This window comes from Saccostrea cucullata, unplaced genomic scaffold (genome assembly GCF_032062105.1).
Source record: "Saccostrea cucullata isolate Sc308-1 unplaced genomic scaffold, CSIRO_AGI_Scuc_v1 ctg1656, whole genome shotgun sequence".
Classification (NCBI taxonomy): domain Eukaryota; kingdom Metazoa; phylum Mollusca; class Bivalvia; order Ostreida; family Ostreidae; genus Saccostrea; species Saccostrea cuccullata.
The window spans coordinates 13,044-30,694 of NW_026941322.1; the positions used below are offsets into that span (position 1 = coordinate 13,044).

At 31.9% G+C, this 17,651-nt stretch overlaps 1 protein-coding gene across 1 annotated transcript; it reads right to left on the minus strand.

Moving 5' to 3' along the window:
* Positions 1 to 13,699: 13,699 nt before the first annotated feature.
* On the minus strand, positions 13,700 to 16,026 carry LOC134257623 (uncharacterized oxidoreductase YrbE-like). Its single transcript, XM_062740210.1, has 6 exons — positions 15,903 to 16,026; positions 15,588 to 15,696; positions 15,175 to 15,305; positions 14,538 to 14,761; positions 14,227 to 14,392; positions 13,700 to 14,020 (listed from the first exon to the last, which is right to left on the minus strand). The coding sequence occupies exons 1-6, from the start codon at positions 16,024 to 16,026 to the stop codon at positions 13,917 to 13,919; spliced, it is 858 nt and encodes a 285-aa protein (XP_062596194.1). The 3' UTR covers positions 13,700 to 13,916.
* Between the last annotated feature and the right edge of the window lie 1,625 nt (positions 16,027 to 17,651).

The following is a 17,651-nucleotide window of genomic DNA, read 5'->3' on the forward strand; positions in this document are numbered from 1 at the left end:
TCTAACTGCATGAAATAACCCCATATGCACAGAGAATAATACAGTCATATTGGTGTCCCGGGCTGATACAGGATGTGATATATGGAAAAGGGTTATGTATTATTATGTTTATTACAGACTTAGTGATAAAATGCAAAACATAGCCTTAGTGGTGTTGAAAGTTACAATGCTTTGCAACAGCATAAACATAGAGTATAGTAAAATATGCATGAAGAATAAAAGTTGAGATCAATAAGTAAATTGTTTATCTGCTTTTAAGCTTTAAGATCAAATATTTACATTTGCCAGTTTTTCTACAAAGCCAGTTGTGAAAATTATTTGAAAGTAATTTTCGTGTATACTCACGCTTAGAAATATACACAGAGAAACGTGCGTTACTGTGACGTCACAATTAGGCTACAGCATTGTAATTAAAGTATAACGATTAGGGCAGTGAGAAATTCAAATATTGAGTAAATTTTTGGTGTTTCCAATAGAATGATATTTAGGTAAAGGAATGATACATTGTAGGTACTTTTTAAATGTCATTTTCCTTTGCTTCGTTTTGACAAATGAGTCTCTGAAAAAACGGTTATTGTAATCTACAATGGGGTAAACGACTCTTGGGAAGATTGCTGACGCCATTAGTGAGGTCAGCCCGTTTGATTGTGCTGTAGAATGTCTTGTTCGCCCTGAATGTCTCTCTTTTTACTACATACGGGCCGCTACATTTTGTGAGTTGAATTATGAATACGACACCAGTGCTGATACGAAACTTAAAGAGGAGATGGTTGGATCTTTAGTCGTCGAGAACCTTGGTCAATGGTTAGTTTTCTTATTTACTTGAATTTATTTGAGTGTAACTGACATGGTAACTCAGTCGGTAGTGTATTATTGGTTATGTAGTTACTTGACTTTTGTATTTTGTATACGATGAATTTTTTAAAAAGAAAAGACTAACATATGAGAGAGAGAGAGAGAGAGAGAGAGAGAGAGAGAGAGAGAGAGAGAGAGAGAGAGAGAGAGTTACTGATAGAACATTTTTAACTATTTTCCTAAGACATATTTTTATTCAGGAAATAACAAAAGAATGCAAAAGCCTAAAATGTGCACTTAGCGAAAAATGTATAAAGAATCAATACCTTTCAGCAACATGCAAGTTGTCACGTATGTAAACATCTTTGTTTAAAATAATTTATATTCTTTTTTTCTGAATATGTAATTATTAATGCTTAAGGGTCACTAAAGACCTTCAGGCCAAATTTAGATGAACTTTTTTTTACAGAATATTCAATGTTTAAGGGTGATTTGAGCAACCTTTTGTAAAAACTAATTTTACACAAGCATAAAATTCACTCCTTTTTGGACAGATGATAGAAACAAACTTTTCGTTAAAAAAAAGGTTGAAAAAAAAAACAATTTGAGTCAAGTTTATGCAAGTACAATGAACGAGTTTAAGCTAAGCGGTTTTTAATTTTTTATTGAGAGTCCAAAATACACAGATATAATCACTGGCCGATTGCCTTTCACGCTTGGAATCATTGACACTTAATAGCATATACAGCACACTCCGATGTGCTGAGATAATAAAATAATCCCGATGAATTTTGACCATCTGAATGATGAAATATATTTCTTTGTCAAAGGCCAATGAGTATATTATTAACATGTATCTAAAAATGCCATTTGAGATGTCAAAAATTTGTATAGTTTGATAAGGGTGATTGCAGTAAGGGACCATCTTGAGCATCATTAAATGATTACTATTTCTTAATGTTTCAGAAATTTATTATTTGTTAATTTACGATAAAATTAGACCAAAATATATACCAGTCCAGGAATCCATTTTGGTATCATTTGTCCTTTAACAAGAACCTTTGACAGTTTTAATTTGCATTCTTTCTTAGTATATTTGTAAATTATTCATGCATTTGCACTGGATTGAAAATAAGAACAGCAATAAGAAAAACATACATTTCAACTAATACCTCCCTGCTGTAAAGGCTGATTTATGAATAATTTAATATATACTGGATCCATATAAAGCCCCCTTTCTAAGAAATTTCTTCGAAACCAGACGTCAGTTTTAAATATTTATAATATTCAATTTGAATTACCATACCTGCACTGGATTCTCATTTTATTTTAAATCCTTGACATGTAACAGAAAGATAATATATCCCCCACAGAAAGCTAGTATATTCATTAAGTAAATTAACCTATTAATCAATTTATTCAATTCAATTCATATCACTTCATCTATTCTTTTCAACATCTCAACTTCTCCATGTAGGAGAATGTTGGAACAAATTTAAGATATTTTAACGTAAGTATACGAGGTAATCTTTAAATAATACACATACATTTTTAGTATCTTATTTTTGGGTATTTGATCTTCACTTTTCTGCGAAAGATCGACTTTCATTATGTTGCTGATCTGTTTCAGGCAAAATGAGTTTTTAAAACTTGAAGGGACTCAAGATTTATCTGTCGTATACTCTTATAGTTTAGCTGGAAAAAAATTTACCCCAAAATATCATCTTCAGTTATTATGCTGAAAGTTTACATTGTGCATCTATGTTATACAAATCCTGTCAAATAACTTTAACGTTCAAGTACCATAAATAATATTAATTCAAAGATAGTAAAATAATTTCAATGTTGAAATATGTTGAAATATGATGTATAAAAATATCTAAATTTTATGCCAAGCGATTAGAAAACATTTTAACCTAATGAAGTATATTTGGTCTTACAAATGCAGCAATTACATGATTTCACCTGAAGATTGCCATCCGTCGAATCTACAGCTTCCCCAAAACGTGAAGAAAAACACTTTAAATTTCGGAAGCAAGCACTCATTATCTCGTGTTGATGGATTCAGACAGACAGGGGACTGACTTGTGGAATGTCTGCTGAACGGAACCTGGAGTGACTTCAATATTACGTGCCATGGTAAGAATTAGGATATTATTTATATTCATTCCATCAACAAAAGATTATTTCATGAAAAGTTTGCTGTTGACCTCTGATGTTTTCCAACCTCTGTTTTGAAGGTCCACGTTTGCTCTGCTCCAATTTTGGATTGATTAATGGACCTAAGAGATTGAATACCGTTTGTTATGTCTCCATATTCTTTTTATTTTTTATTAGGTCACCTGAGTAAACTCAGGTGACCTATTGCTATCTGTTTTCGTCCGTCGTGCGTCGTGCGTTAACATTTGAACATTTTCAGCTTATTCTCTGAAACCACTGATCCAATTTCAACCAAATTTGGCATATAGCATCTATAGGTAAAGGGAAACAAAAATTGTGAATTTCATGGTCCCTGCCCTCCTGGGGCCTGGGGGATGGGGCAAAAACCATTAAAATTAGTGCAATCTTTAAAGATCTTCTTCTTTACTCCTGGACATCAAGCAGTCAAACTGTTGGCATGATTGTAATTAGCATTAAGTCCTTTACCAAATTGGGAAATTCATGGCCCCAGGGTCAGGGGTTCTAGTGCTAGGGTGGGGCTAAATAGGTTATATAGTGAAAAAGCATTATTTCTTTGAAATTCTTCTTTTCTGCTCCTGGGCATTACATAAACTAAGCAAGTGCATAGTTAAGTTGAAAATGACTGCCTCTTCCAAAATTTTGAATTTAATGACCCCAGGGTCAGGGGTTCTAGTGTTAAGGCGGGGCCATATAGATTATTATAGTGAAATTGCAATAATTCTTTGATATTCCTCTTTTCTGTTTGCGGGCATTAAATAAACTAACCAAATGCATAGTTATGTTGAATAAGGCTGCCTCTTCTAAAATTGTGAATCTAATGGCCCCAGGGTGAGGGGTTCTAGTGGCAGGGCGGGGCTATATAGATTATATAGTGAAAATGCATTATTTCTTTGATATTCTTCTTTTCTGCTCCCGGGCATTAAATAAACTAACCAAGTGCATAGTTATGGTGAATAAGACTGCCTCTTCTTAAATTATGAAGTTTATGGTTCCAGGGTCAGGGGTTCCGGTGTTAGGGCGGGGTTCTATTGATTATGTAGTGAAAATGCATTATTTCTTTGAAAATCTTGTACTCTGCTCCTGGGTATTAAATGAACTAACTAAGTACATAGTTATGATGAGTAAGAGTGACTCTTCCACAATTGTGAATTTCATGGCCCCAGGGTCAGGGGTTCTGGTGTTAGGGTGGGGCTCTATTATTTATATAGTGAAAATGCATAAACTCTTTAAAAATCTTCTTTTCTGCACCTGGGTATTAAACCAATGAACTATGTACATAGTTATGAGGAGGAAGGATGCCTCTTGAGATTTGTGAATTTCAGGGCCCCTGGGTCAGGGCTTCTTGTGTTAGGGCTGGGCTCTAATGTTTATACAGTGAAAATGCATAAATTCTTTGAAAATCTTTTCCTTTGATCCTGGGTATTATGGCAATGATCTTAGTATATATTTATGACGAAGAACGCTGCTTCTTCCAAAAATGCTTAATTTCCTGGCCCCTGGGACGGAGGTACTTGGGTGGGGGAGGGGGTCTGAAAATGATTTAATGCTATGAAATCTGCACTTTGGTATTAATCAACAACATGGTGAAATAAAATTTATAAAATTCCAAAATTTTGAAGATGTGGCCCCAGGGTCAGTGGTTCCTGTGGGATGGGGTGCACAACTGATAATGATAAAGTGGAAATGCATTTTCTCTTTGTTACTGTGATCTACATGTACCTCTGGGTATTACTAACCAAAGTAAGTATGCTGAGTGCATAATTATGATAAGCAATGGTGCCTCTTTCAAAATTGTGAATTTCATGGCTTCTAGATTAAAACATGAATCAAATTCAATTGATGGAAAGTTGTTGCATGATACTTAGGTGACCTATAAAGCCCATGGGCCTCTTGTTTTAGGTATACGTAGTTTTTGTAGTGACTTTAAAGCTTATTACTGTTTGTGTTTTTTAATATTTCTTAAGAATCGCGGAGTAAAGAGGTTATCATACGTCATATATGCCAATCCCATTGCGTCACTTAAAGACAGATCCTTCACCGACTGTTAAAGTAGGTCCCGTTCCGCAGTTAGTACTGGAACGAGAAAACTTCTCCCTGTTCAATGGTTCTGAGTGCTGAGAATAGCCTTAAAGCTGTACTACTTCAATATAAGTGAAAAATTCCACCGTGGTAGAAAATGTATTCTACCAGTTCTACGTTTGAATTTTCATGTAGTTTTATAAGAATTAAAATACTTTTGTTGGCTGTGAACGTCTCTTATATAGCTATATAAGTGTAACATTGTCTGAATGAATATATTTTAAATCTTTGTTTCTTAGATTTAATACGAGCATAATTCTGTGTACTGTATTTGAATAAAACTTCTACTTTTCATGACTATTGAGGCATATGATTCATGTAACAATATTTCTTCGTCAAGACTAGTAATTTAAAAGAAGGATTGGATTCTTTTGTTTATATCTTGATTACTTTCAAAATAAAATCTAAAACGTTGGAGATAGACGACTCATTGGATATAAATGATCTCCATCTGAAAAATATTCAGCATTTTTTTCTACTTATAAATATAAAATCTTAAATACGAGTTCTTGGTGATATTTTTTAAAAAGTCTTATTTTTCACATACGGTCTTATTTTCATCATCTTAGCAAACAGATCATTTCTAAGAAGTTTTCAGCTCAGTATCGTGACCCTGCTAATCTTAAAGATGAATTTCTTTATGAGGACAATCGGAAAATCATGGGGTTTTCTGTGTTTAGAAGCTCTTAAAAAGAACTTTTCAATTGTGAAAAAATTAAAATAGATGCTCAACATTTATTATGATTTCCAGCATATTGCATTACTAATTGAATAAACCTCTTATTTTTCAGGTAAATGTATATTTTTCTAGGTGAATAATTTATTTGAAAGAACATATCTTGTTCTTTATAATTTGATGATGTTGTATGATTGACTGCAAACATATTATTATAGGAAGAGGTGAGGTTTTTGTTAATATATAGATCGAGCCAAGAATCCAAGATATTAAAAAAGTATTATTGAAAAAAAAAAGAATAGGGTTTGTCAACCATGCATCGGACACATACCTTGCTTCGGATAACTTTAGGCAGTAAACTCTCTTCCAACTTAAGAGTTCTGTGTATTTATTTGTTCTAACTTGAAGCTGAAGATTTAAATTTTTAATGATATCGATTGTGTTTATCATGTTGTGATAAAATTACTCCGAGAATGGCCTTGAATTTACGTCATATGTTATCGTTCTTTTAAATTCGACTTCAACGGAACGAGTCAGACTTTGGTACATTTTGTCAAAGATTGGTAATTTTACATAAATTTTAAAGAAATTTCACTTCAATGTTTGTATGCTTCTTTTTAGAGCTGGTTCTTACTAGTATGTTAGAGCTGGTTCTTACTAGTATGTTTATTTCTCCGTACATCGGACACTTTCCGATGCAAAGGTAATCACAGACAGAACCCAACTGACAGCTGATTTATTTATGAAATAGAAAATAAAACCTCTAAATTTTCAGTCAAAATACAAGTTATCGAAATATGACGTCTAGAATCTGACTCAATTTATTTCTCCAGACCAGACGATCTTAACCCATGAGAAAAAGGCGGGAATTACAGCATTACAAGCATTTTAAAGCATTTCTAAGGCAAAGTGGGGCATCTTGAATCGTTCTACATTTGTGCAACGATATCGTCAATTAAATTGAAGTTGAGGGTTTATTTCTTAGATAAAATATAAAAGTATATCCATATCAAGGATTTTAAAGCACTGTAATAAAGGTGTGATATTTTTTCGGTCGAAATACCGTCTGTCCGATGCATGGTGAATAATGAAATAAAATCGATTTTTGGTGATATTTTCTCAATAAAAGGCATATAATTGTGTCCAAAATTTATATTTTAATCACATACTAGGTGTGAAGCTCCATCTTGATAATTTTCTGTCGGTAGCGATGTCGCTAGAACTTGTTGAAGTACAAGGGTGTCCGATGCATGGTGAATTCACCCTATACCGTATAATCCCTATTATCCGCCCCTGCCCCTATAAGCGCCCCCTAGGTCGTTTTTCAATTATCTGAAAATAAGGGTCCCCTGTACAGTGATTAAAATCAACTAGAATCGTATCAAAAGTCTGCCAAAATTTGAACAAAGTGAAAATGTAACTTGTCTATTATCTAATTTCTCAGTGGAAAATGAATCATATCGCATGAATTAATTGGATTATCTTCACTTAAAGTATAAGGATAAGAATGACATTAAATAATGTTAAGAGAATACCAAAATAACCGCCCCCTTTTCGAAATTTTCTAAGCGCCCGGGGTGGTTAAGAGGGACTATATGGTATTTAAGTTTTGTTGCGTCCGATGAAGCGACGAAAAGTGCCCCTAATGTGGAATATTGAGCAGTCAATATTCTAAGGGGTTCGATTTTTGTCGTTACACCAGAATTTGAATCCCCATTCCCGATCTGCCTTCGAAGTGAGCAGCAAATACCTTCGACTGAGCTGTCAAGAAGAATTACAGGATCCTATCTATGATTGGATTATGGCTGTTTGTTACTTTTCTTGATTGCAGGCAGCAGTTAAGAGCATTTTGTAGAATTATCATGATGTTTATAAGGGGTCATTTTGAAATACCCCATTACATTATATTGTACATATACCATGTGAAAGATAACAGGGTTTGAATTCTTATTCTAGTCGAGTTGACCCCCTTCCCCTTTTTTTACTATGTGCATCATGTTGCAATGTCATTATAGTTCTTGGGTTAGATTTGTAATATTTTGCCTAAGATTGTAATACTCTAAATCTCTAAATACTCTTTTTCTCCAACCCCCCTATTTTGTTAACTGTGTTTTACTTCTTCTGTCATTTAATTAAATAAATGACATATTTCATTTCTACATGACATTATTTGTTTTGCCTGCTTTTCACAAAATCAAGCTCCGTCTTTTAACAAGAGAACTAAGGAACATAAAAGAACATAAAACATATACAGCTCAACGAACTTTTAAACTCATATTGTTTTTCGCACAAATTAAGGTCACATTATTCTTACAATAAAACTAAACATAATCAATCTTCAGCTCAAGACATAACCATTATATGTCATAAATATCTCATTTCAAAGGTTTATATTCTAAAGAATCATTATTGTAAGGTTTCAACGTCGATATTTTAAAGGGAACTTCATTAATAAATGGAATGATGTTATATCTATATGATTCTGCAATAGGTATTTTCAAATTAAATCAATCGAGCTTTCTTTGATACTATTCAGTAGAAATTTCCAAACTTGTGTTTTTTGTGTCTAGGGAAGGCAAAGGACTGCTTTGAAAAGACCTGATTCAAAGACGACAGCATTTGACGAGAAACCTTGAAAAACCGTTTGTGAGCTGTCTTAATTTATCATGCAAGAGAATATTAAAATCCTACCAATTATTATGGGGAAATTATGTTCTTAGTTAGTGATTTAAAATCGATTTACTTAGTAATAAATCACCTTTAAGTATCTTTTGATGCCTTGTTATTCAAGTTTGAATTATAACAATGTGACGTTTATTTGTCAAAAAAAACATGTGAGTTTAAAAAGTGTGTAGAGCTGTAGTAGTAAATATGCATGAACAATAATTAAGAGTTTAGATCAATAATTTAATCAATTATATGCCTTCAAACTTCAATAAAAATAAAATTTACAACGAAGTTATCCGAAGTGTAAATGTTAAGGAAACGAGGATGGTACATTTATATTGTAGGTACTTTCTAAATGCAATTTTCTTCTGCGTTGCTTTGACAAATGTATCCCTGAAAGATGGTTACGGTAATCTACAATGGAGTAAGCGACTGTTGGGAAGCTTGCTGACCACTATAGCAGAGATTAGTCAATTGGATTGTGCTAGAGAATGTCTTGTACGATCTGGATGTCTGTCTTTCAACTACAGACAGGCTGCAATATTTTTTGAGTTGAATTATGAAAACGACACCAGTGCTGATACAAAACATGAAGATGGAGATGGTTGGATCTTTAGTCGTCGAGAACCTTGGTCATTGGTACGTTTTCAAAATTTTTATTTATTTGAGTGTAACTGACATGGTTACTCAGTCGGTAGAGTATTATTGATTATGTATTCACGTAACTTCTGTATTTTGTTTACGACGAATTTTTTAAAAGAAAAGACTACCATATTAGAGAGAGAGAGAGAGAGAGAGACAGAGAGAGAACATTTTTAGTTATTTTTCTAAGACCTATTTTTTTTTTTAGGAAATAACAGAAGGATGCAAAAGCCTAAAATGTGCATTTAACGAAAAATATATGAAGGATTCTTACCTTTCCGCAACATGCAAGTTGTCAGGTATGTAAACATCTTTGTTTGATAAAATTTATATTCTTTTTTTGTCTTAATATGTAATGACTAATCTTTAAGTGTCATTAAAGACCTTCAGGCCAAATTTAGCAGACGTTTTTTTTTTAGATAATGTGTAAGGGTGTTTTGAAAATAATTTTTTAAAGCTAATTTTAAACAAAAGCATAAAAATTAAACCTTTATGGACAGATGGTACAAGCAAACCTTTATCTAAAAAATCGAAAATAATAATTGGGAATTTGAGTCTTGTATCGATAAGTAAAATGAAAGAGATCAACCATAGCGCTTTTATTTTTTCATGGAGAGTTTCCCAATAATGTGATTTGAAATGTTATTTTGATAAATTTGTATGTAACTTAAACCTTTGTGATCAGACTAAAATGAGACAGAAGAAAGACTTCTATATACAATCCAATTATACAGATTTATATACGAAATCATTATTGTACAGGACGCCGATAATGTAATTGTTATTCAATCAAAGCTTATAAATAGTTTTTTCATTGCAAATACGAACAACAGAAGTTTATTAACGTTATTTTTCTGTCACTGAAATAGTTATTTACAATTTTGCAACAAAAAATACCGACATCAAAGTTGCAGCTCATCTTGCTTGAAGTATTTTATTTCTTTTGTAAGAATTCCTTTAAGTTATTGTAAGAACCCAATTGTTAAAAAAATTTACCTTCGATTATAATATTTTACGTGAAATAACGGATTTCCTTAAAGTTTCTGTTTCAGGTGACAGGATTTTTATTTTTTTACCTGTTAATGACGTCACTTTTTTATTAACCTTGTGACATGTTAAAACAGCAGAGATTTTCTATATCACTCAGGTACGAAATTATGTAATGTTTAAAAGTCAAAATTATAACGATATAATTCCAAACTATTTGTGCTGTGTGACCACGAGTTCTTAGTTAACTTCATACAAGCAGAGAATGTAAAAGAAAAACGCTCAACACTTAAAGATCAAATCTAAAAGTCAAGAATCAATATAAACAGGTATCAATGCGTGATGTCTGTGGGACCCTGCATGGCTTTGACAGTATTGAGTTGCATTCTTTCTTCGTATATTTCTAAATTTTTCATGCATTTGGATTGGATTGAAAATGAAAACAGCACTTAGAAAAACAAACATTTTAACTAATTCATCCCTGGTGTAAAGGCTGACTTATGAATAATAAGGAGAAATTTTTCGAAACCAGACGTCAGTTTTAAATATTTATAATATTCACAAAATGAATTTGAATTACCATACCTGCACTTTTAAATTTAAATTTTAAATTTTAAATCCTTGACATGTAACATTATGATAACATATCCCCCACAGAAAGTTAATATATTCCTAAAGTAAATTAACCTATTAAACAATTTATTCAGTTCAATTCATATCACTTCATCTATTCTTTTCAACGTCTCAACTTCTCTATGTATGAGGATGTTGGAACAAATTCAAGATATTTTGACGTAAGTATACAAGGTAATCTTTAAATAATATACATACATTCTTAGTATCTTGTTTTTTGGTATTTGACCTTCATTTTTATGCGAAAGATCGACTTTCGTTACGTTGCTGATCTGTTTCAGGCGACTTGAGTTCTTAAAACTTGAAGGGACACAAAATTTATCTTTCGTAAACTCTTATAGTTTAATTGAAAAAAATTATAAAAATATCATCTTCTGTGATTATGCTGAAAGCTTACATTGTACATCCATGGTATACAAATCCTGTCAAATAACTGTAACTTTCAAGTACCTTAAATAATATTTATTCAAAGATACTAAAATAATTTCAATGATGAAATATGTTGAAATGTGGTGAATAGAAATACTGTATTTAAATTTTCATGTCAAGCGATCTGATTTTATTATAACTTATTCAGGTATTTGGTCTTATAAATGCAGCAATTACAATATTTTTCATGAAGAATGCCATCCATCAACTCAACAGCTTCCAGAAAACGTGAAGAAGTTCAATTCAAAAAACACTTTAAATTTCGGAAGCAAGCACAAATTATCTTGCATTGATGGGTTTGGTCAGACTGGGGACGGACTTGTGGAATGTCTGCTGAACAGAACCTGGAGTGATGTCAATATCACGTGTCACGGTAAGAATTATGATATTATTTATATTCACTTGATCGACGAATGATCATTTTATGAAAGTGTTACTTTTCAGCCATATAATTCAAAGGATGACACATAGTTGTATTTAATTTTTTTAAAAATCATGTTATCTTTTAATTTTACTCACGTGTCATGGTCGCCCAAATGGCAGTTAGAACATGTTCTTTAATTAAATTTATTAACGACAAACTATTGACAAATACAGTGAAATGAGGATCTTACTAGTATTACTAGTATTTCCCGGGAAATGCTGGGAAATAATGAATAGATATAAATTCATAATTTTAATCATATTGCATGTAATCTTCTGAATGTTTAAGATACCAACTTTATATATCTGCTTCATGTATATGTTATTCTGATGGGACCGATTTTGTATAGTTGAATTGCATTAAATCTTTACATTAAGCATAGAAAAATTATGTTAAATTTATGATCATTCTTATCAAACAAAAATACACAAAATATGGCTGCAGATCCCCCCCCCCAAAAAAAATGGGCCTCCGAACATTGGAAGATGTTTTTGCGCCATCACATACCCCCAACAATCTAGAGAAAACACTTTAATAATCGCCATAGTTTGTTTCCAAAACTGATTTTATCTGTAAACGAATTATATCCATTATAGCTAATTGTCTCTCTGTATATATTTAGCCAGTTTTTAAATATTTGTCATTTTAGAATTGAGGAAGTTTTTCAAGCTTTTTACCAATGAATCTATTATATTTTTGATTTGTTGTAGATTGTGTCACGGGATGGATATGCAGCAATGAAATAAAATGCTACCGTCTAATAAATACCTCTCATACCCAAGAAGCGGCAATGGTTAGCATTATTTTGTTATATTTTTTAGACCGAGGGATTCAAATAAATGGTAAATGTCCATCTTGATATATTCATTTCAATGCATTTGAATTGGTTCATTATTTATACGGTTATTCATTTCTCTGATATATGAATTATGAATAATTAGTTTTATACTTATTCTATTTCTATAGTGATTTGTTAATTCAAATTTTATATTTCCTAACAAACGAACTTAGTCATCCTTTCCTATTGAAAACATCATTTGAATAAGCATAATTCATGATAATATCCTACAAATGTCTTTTAAGCAATCTAATCGATACTTCTTCATTCATTTGATTTAACAAAACAAAGGAATCATGCACTTTAAGTTTAATAACTGATGAAAAAATTATGGATTTTCAGAAGTCGTGTCAGCTCTGCCAGTCTTACCTAGTAGAAGTTCACGATGCAGAGGAAAACGACTGGATAACGCAGAATGTATTAACGAATGTTTGTGAGTTTTTCAAAAAATATCCATATGTTAATTTAATTTATATGATGATCTTATAAGAACTATCAAGGGTTAATGAATTGTCTTACTTCTACCAAATTCAAAGATCCTTTATGTGATCATTTGTGATATTAGCCCTATATGTGTGAGGTACGAAATGTAAAATAATAACATACTTGTTTTCAATGTATGGAGATACTCTAGAATTTATGACCACCACGATATATAAATTTTCATATTATATCCTCCAATTGTGAAATCAAATCCCCAAACCAACATTTTTAACCTTAAACCTCGAAAATTTGAACCACGAAAATATATGATTTTACAGTAATTTGTATTTTTCTCATATAAGCCTGTGAGGACAGATATGACTGTACCATATGGACAGGAGCAAATGATAGTGAGAACGAGAGTTACTTTGTCTGGGAATATTCCAAATCTCCGGTGGGGGATTTAAGGTGGTCCGACAGAAACCCGGATGGGGGACCGGAATGGAACTGTGTAGACATGTTTTATGATGGCGAGTTTAACGATAGGCCGTGTTACTACAAGAATGCTTACATGTGTGAATGGGATGGTTTTCTCTAAAATATTTTTTCACATACAGTCAGCCTTTTGGTTGACAAAATAACAGAGGAAAACTTAATTGAAATAAATTTTTAAAATTTACTAATGTAAAGTAAATGTTGCATTAGAATCTCTCTATTTTATATATATTTCAAATAAAAAAAGAAAAAATTATATTTTTATGGTGATTTCTTTATAAATACATGTATATATCAACAAGGACAAGATGTATAATTCATGATTTTTAAAAAAAATTATATCACAAAAAATATGAAGATATATAACACCAGTCAAGAGCAGAGCAAATACGGACCTCTAATATCATTAAAAGAGATCAGAAGTCATAAAAGCGCAAGTATTCCTTGTGGACTGTTTAAATACGCCTTGCGCTATTTGTTAGGATCTGCGGTCAAACGAAAAAAATCCCTAAGTGTTAGCTTAAAAATACTATGAAAAAAGTCGATCCCCATTCGCTTTTTTATAGACTGTATATGCAAACAAGATCATGTATTGAATTACATAGTCCACACATAACACAACACCTCGTATTCAACACATTCTTCTATTAAAGGTTTATTACTTTTCCTTGCTTTAAAGACTCCGTGGCAGACGCACATAACCGACTAACATATGTCACTTCCTCCCCTTTAACAATACAATCAGTTTCTCCTGAAATTTAAAATATCCTTCCGAGTGTGAATTCAAGTAATTTGTAAAAATACAAAAATATATCTTTCGAGAAATATTGACAAAATTATGTTAATATTGAAATCTAATCTTTTTTTTTTGTTATTGCTGTCTAAAAAGCGTCAAAGAAATTTTAAAAGTTTTCTTCAAATAAAATTAGGCTTTGGAAAAGGGGGTGTTTTTTTAACCTTTAATAACTGCTGCAAAGTGTTCAATTTCTTTCCTGTAGGCATCAGTGAAGCGTGTTAGAGCCTGTTGCCACATCAGGTCAGAATGCATTCCTTTCTCGTCCCATAAGCACAAATGTGATTCTTTAGGATTTTCAATGATAGCACATCCCTTTGTACCTAAAACCTAAAAATTATTCAATAGACAAGCGTCGATAAAGTTTTAAAAAACCAGATTTTTTTCTATCGTGCATATGTTACTTTGTTCATAGTAATATGATTTTTCTTTTTCTTTTTTTATATATATATATTTTCTTCACCATATTTCATACCTCATATCTCTGATCATAACCATACGGGACTCCTCTGAAGTTTTCAATAAATGCAAGCAATCCACTCGGAAACTTCAGTACCACATTAACACTATCAAAATCCCCACATTCTTTAATCATTGGATTGTGCGCATGACCAAAAGCAAACACTGACTGCGGCCGCTCCCCAGCCAACCACACTAACAAATCAAACTCATGAATGGCGCTGTCAGTCAGGAACCCACCTGTATAAAAATATTTAAATCATGCTTAAGTTGGAATTAATTTAATTATGCATGTGTACAACGTAACATTATTTGCATAAAAAGATTATTTTAGAATACTCTTAAAACAAAAAGAAAATTTCTCATATTAACCTGTAGGTGAACAGATACTCATAATTACGTTTTATACGAAAAGGAAAAATAACAATTTGTGCAGCTAAATACAGTAAATCCTGTCTAATACGGACCCACCGGTTCCATAAAATTATACAACATTCTGGATTAGAGAATATTTCAAACAATAGATTTAGTGAAAGGGACCTAAATTTTACACTGTATAAGACAAGGTTTTATATTACACATCATCCGGAATAGACAAGTTTCACTGTATATATCGCGATTTTTGAATCAGTCTTAAAAATGTAAGGTCCCACCTGAGGATAAGATATAGTCCTTTGTACATGTGGATGGAAGTTCTCTAGCCGACAACTTTATGGTTCGTAGAATACCTAAGTCATCACTCCGAATTTTTTCGTATAATTTCTGAATACTCACATCGAACCTTCTACAAAAAGTATTATGGAATGTCTAAATGATGGTATTTTCTTTTAATATTTGCAAATATTATGATTTTTTTGAAGATTCAAATGAGATCACTAAATTTTCGCGTGATACCTGTAGTCATTGACTCCTGATAAGCAAGACAAACTTTTCACGAATTGTGATTATTCCTCTATATCATCTTAAGAAATACTATTATACGCAAGAATTAAAATTTTGCGAGCACACTGTCTCGCGTAATTTATAGAAAAAAAAATTTTCCCGAATAAAGAGTGATTTACTGTACTTATCAAATCCGCATTGCAGGGTCTTGTTATTTGCCCTGGCTGCTTTGTAACATTCAGACACTTCCTTCTCAGTTAAAGCTAGCGGCTTCTCAGCAAAAACATGCTTTCCTGTAAATAAACTTCTCTTTGATCGATTGGCTTGATGCTTAATCTTATTTTTTTTTATTTATTATTTTGTGTTTTTTTTTCCTTCTGTTACTTTGAATATTCCAATACTTTCATTTGTGCATTCACTATCATCTGAAAAGATAATGGTACATTTTTTTTAGAAGTAAACGATTAAATATATTTTATAACTTTTTTGTCATACTTACCAGAATTTAATGATTTGATGATAAGGTCAGCTCTTCCGTGAACAGTAGTGCATATAAAAACTGCGTCAAGCCTATAATAAGATAAAATTGAATTTCTTTTTCTCAATACCCATCCTCTTAACATTTGACTTTAAAAAATCCTTTTTATTATCAATAATCATTTACAATTATTAATAATAATCATCTAGATTTGTATGTTTCTTCCTTTAAAAAATTATTCTTCTAAATCATATATAGTGGAAAATATTTTGTTGAAAAAATAAGCATGCTGATAATTGTAATTATGTTTTCCCTCTCTAAAACATCTACATTTTTCAATAATTACTTTAATATTACACGTGTACTATTTAATACAGCTGATATAGTTCAACCGTGGGTATGAGACGATGTCGTATATGCAATATCAACTGAATAAAGGAGTAAATGTGTGATAAAAAATCACTCAGGATGACATTTTTTCATTCATTTGCCTGAATCGTAACAGAGTGGTTCGAAAAGGGGAAATAAAACACTAAATTAAAAAAAAAAAGACTGAATGTCAAGTTTTTCAGTTGACTGAATGTTAGATATTTCAGTTGACTGAATGACAAATCTTTGAGTTGACTGAATGGTAAATCTTTCATTTGACTGAATGGCAGATTTTTCAATTGATTGAATGTCAGATCTTTGAGTTGACTGAATGACAGATCTTTGAGTTGACTAAATGGTAAATCTTTCAGTTGACTGAGTATTAGATCTCTCAGTTGACTGAATAGCAGATCTTTCAGTAGTTTAAATAGCAGATCTTTCAGTTGGCTGAATGGCAGATTTTTCCTGTGGATTATAGCCATCCACAACTCACTGGATTGTTTAAAGATATTAACATTTATTGAATCTTCCTGTGAATTATATTCAATCACAAATCATGGGAACTCTTTTTTTTTTAATCTATAGAATGGTTTTTAGTTCACCTGAGCTGAAAGCTCAAGTGAGCTTTTCTGATATATTTTGTCTGTAGTCCGTCTGGTTGTGATTTCTGTCTGAAAACTTTCCACAATTCTTCGAAAGAAAAATGCAATTTTATCAAACTTTTTTTTTGTAAATGACAGAAATGGCAATTTTATTTTATAAGAAAAAATAAAAATTTTTATGAAAATCTTTTCCAGGAATCACTGTGCCAGAAAAAATCAAGGGAAGCATCCTCAGGTAGTGTATTCAAGTTTGTTAAAATCATGACCCACAGACAATTTAAATTTTTACATAGAAATATATAGGAAAATTCTTTAAAAATATTCTTCTCAAGAACCACTGTGCCAGGTAAGATGAAACTTATAGGGAAGCATCCTCAGGTAGTGTAGATTCAAATTTGTACAAATCATGACCCATGGGGGTAGGGCGGGGCCACAATGGCCGATCAAATTTTTACATAGAAATATGTAATGAAAATTCTTTTAAAATCTTCTTCTCAAGAATCACTGTGCCAGAAAAGATGAAACTTATATAGGAAAGCATCCTCTGGTAGTGTAGATTCAAGTTTGTTAAAATCATGACCCACGGGGGTAGGACGGGGCCACAATGGCCGATCAAAGTTTTACATAGAAATATATAGGTAAATTCTTTAAAAATCTTCTTCTCGAGAATCACTGTGCCAGGTAAGATGAAACTTATAGGGAAGCATCCTCAGGTATTGAAGATTCAATTTTGTTCGAACATTGGTGGTACAATCAATCAAAGTTTTATGAAATATATAGGAAAATTCTTTAAAACTCT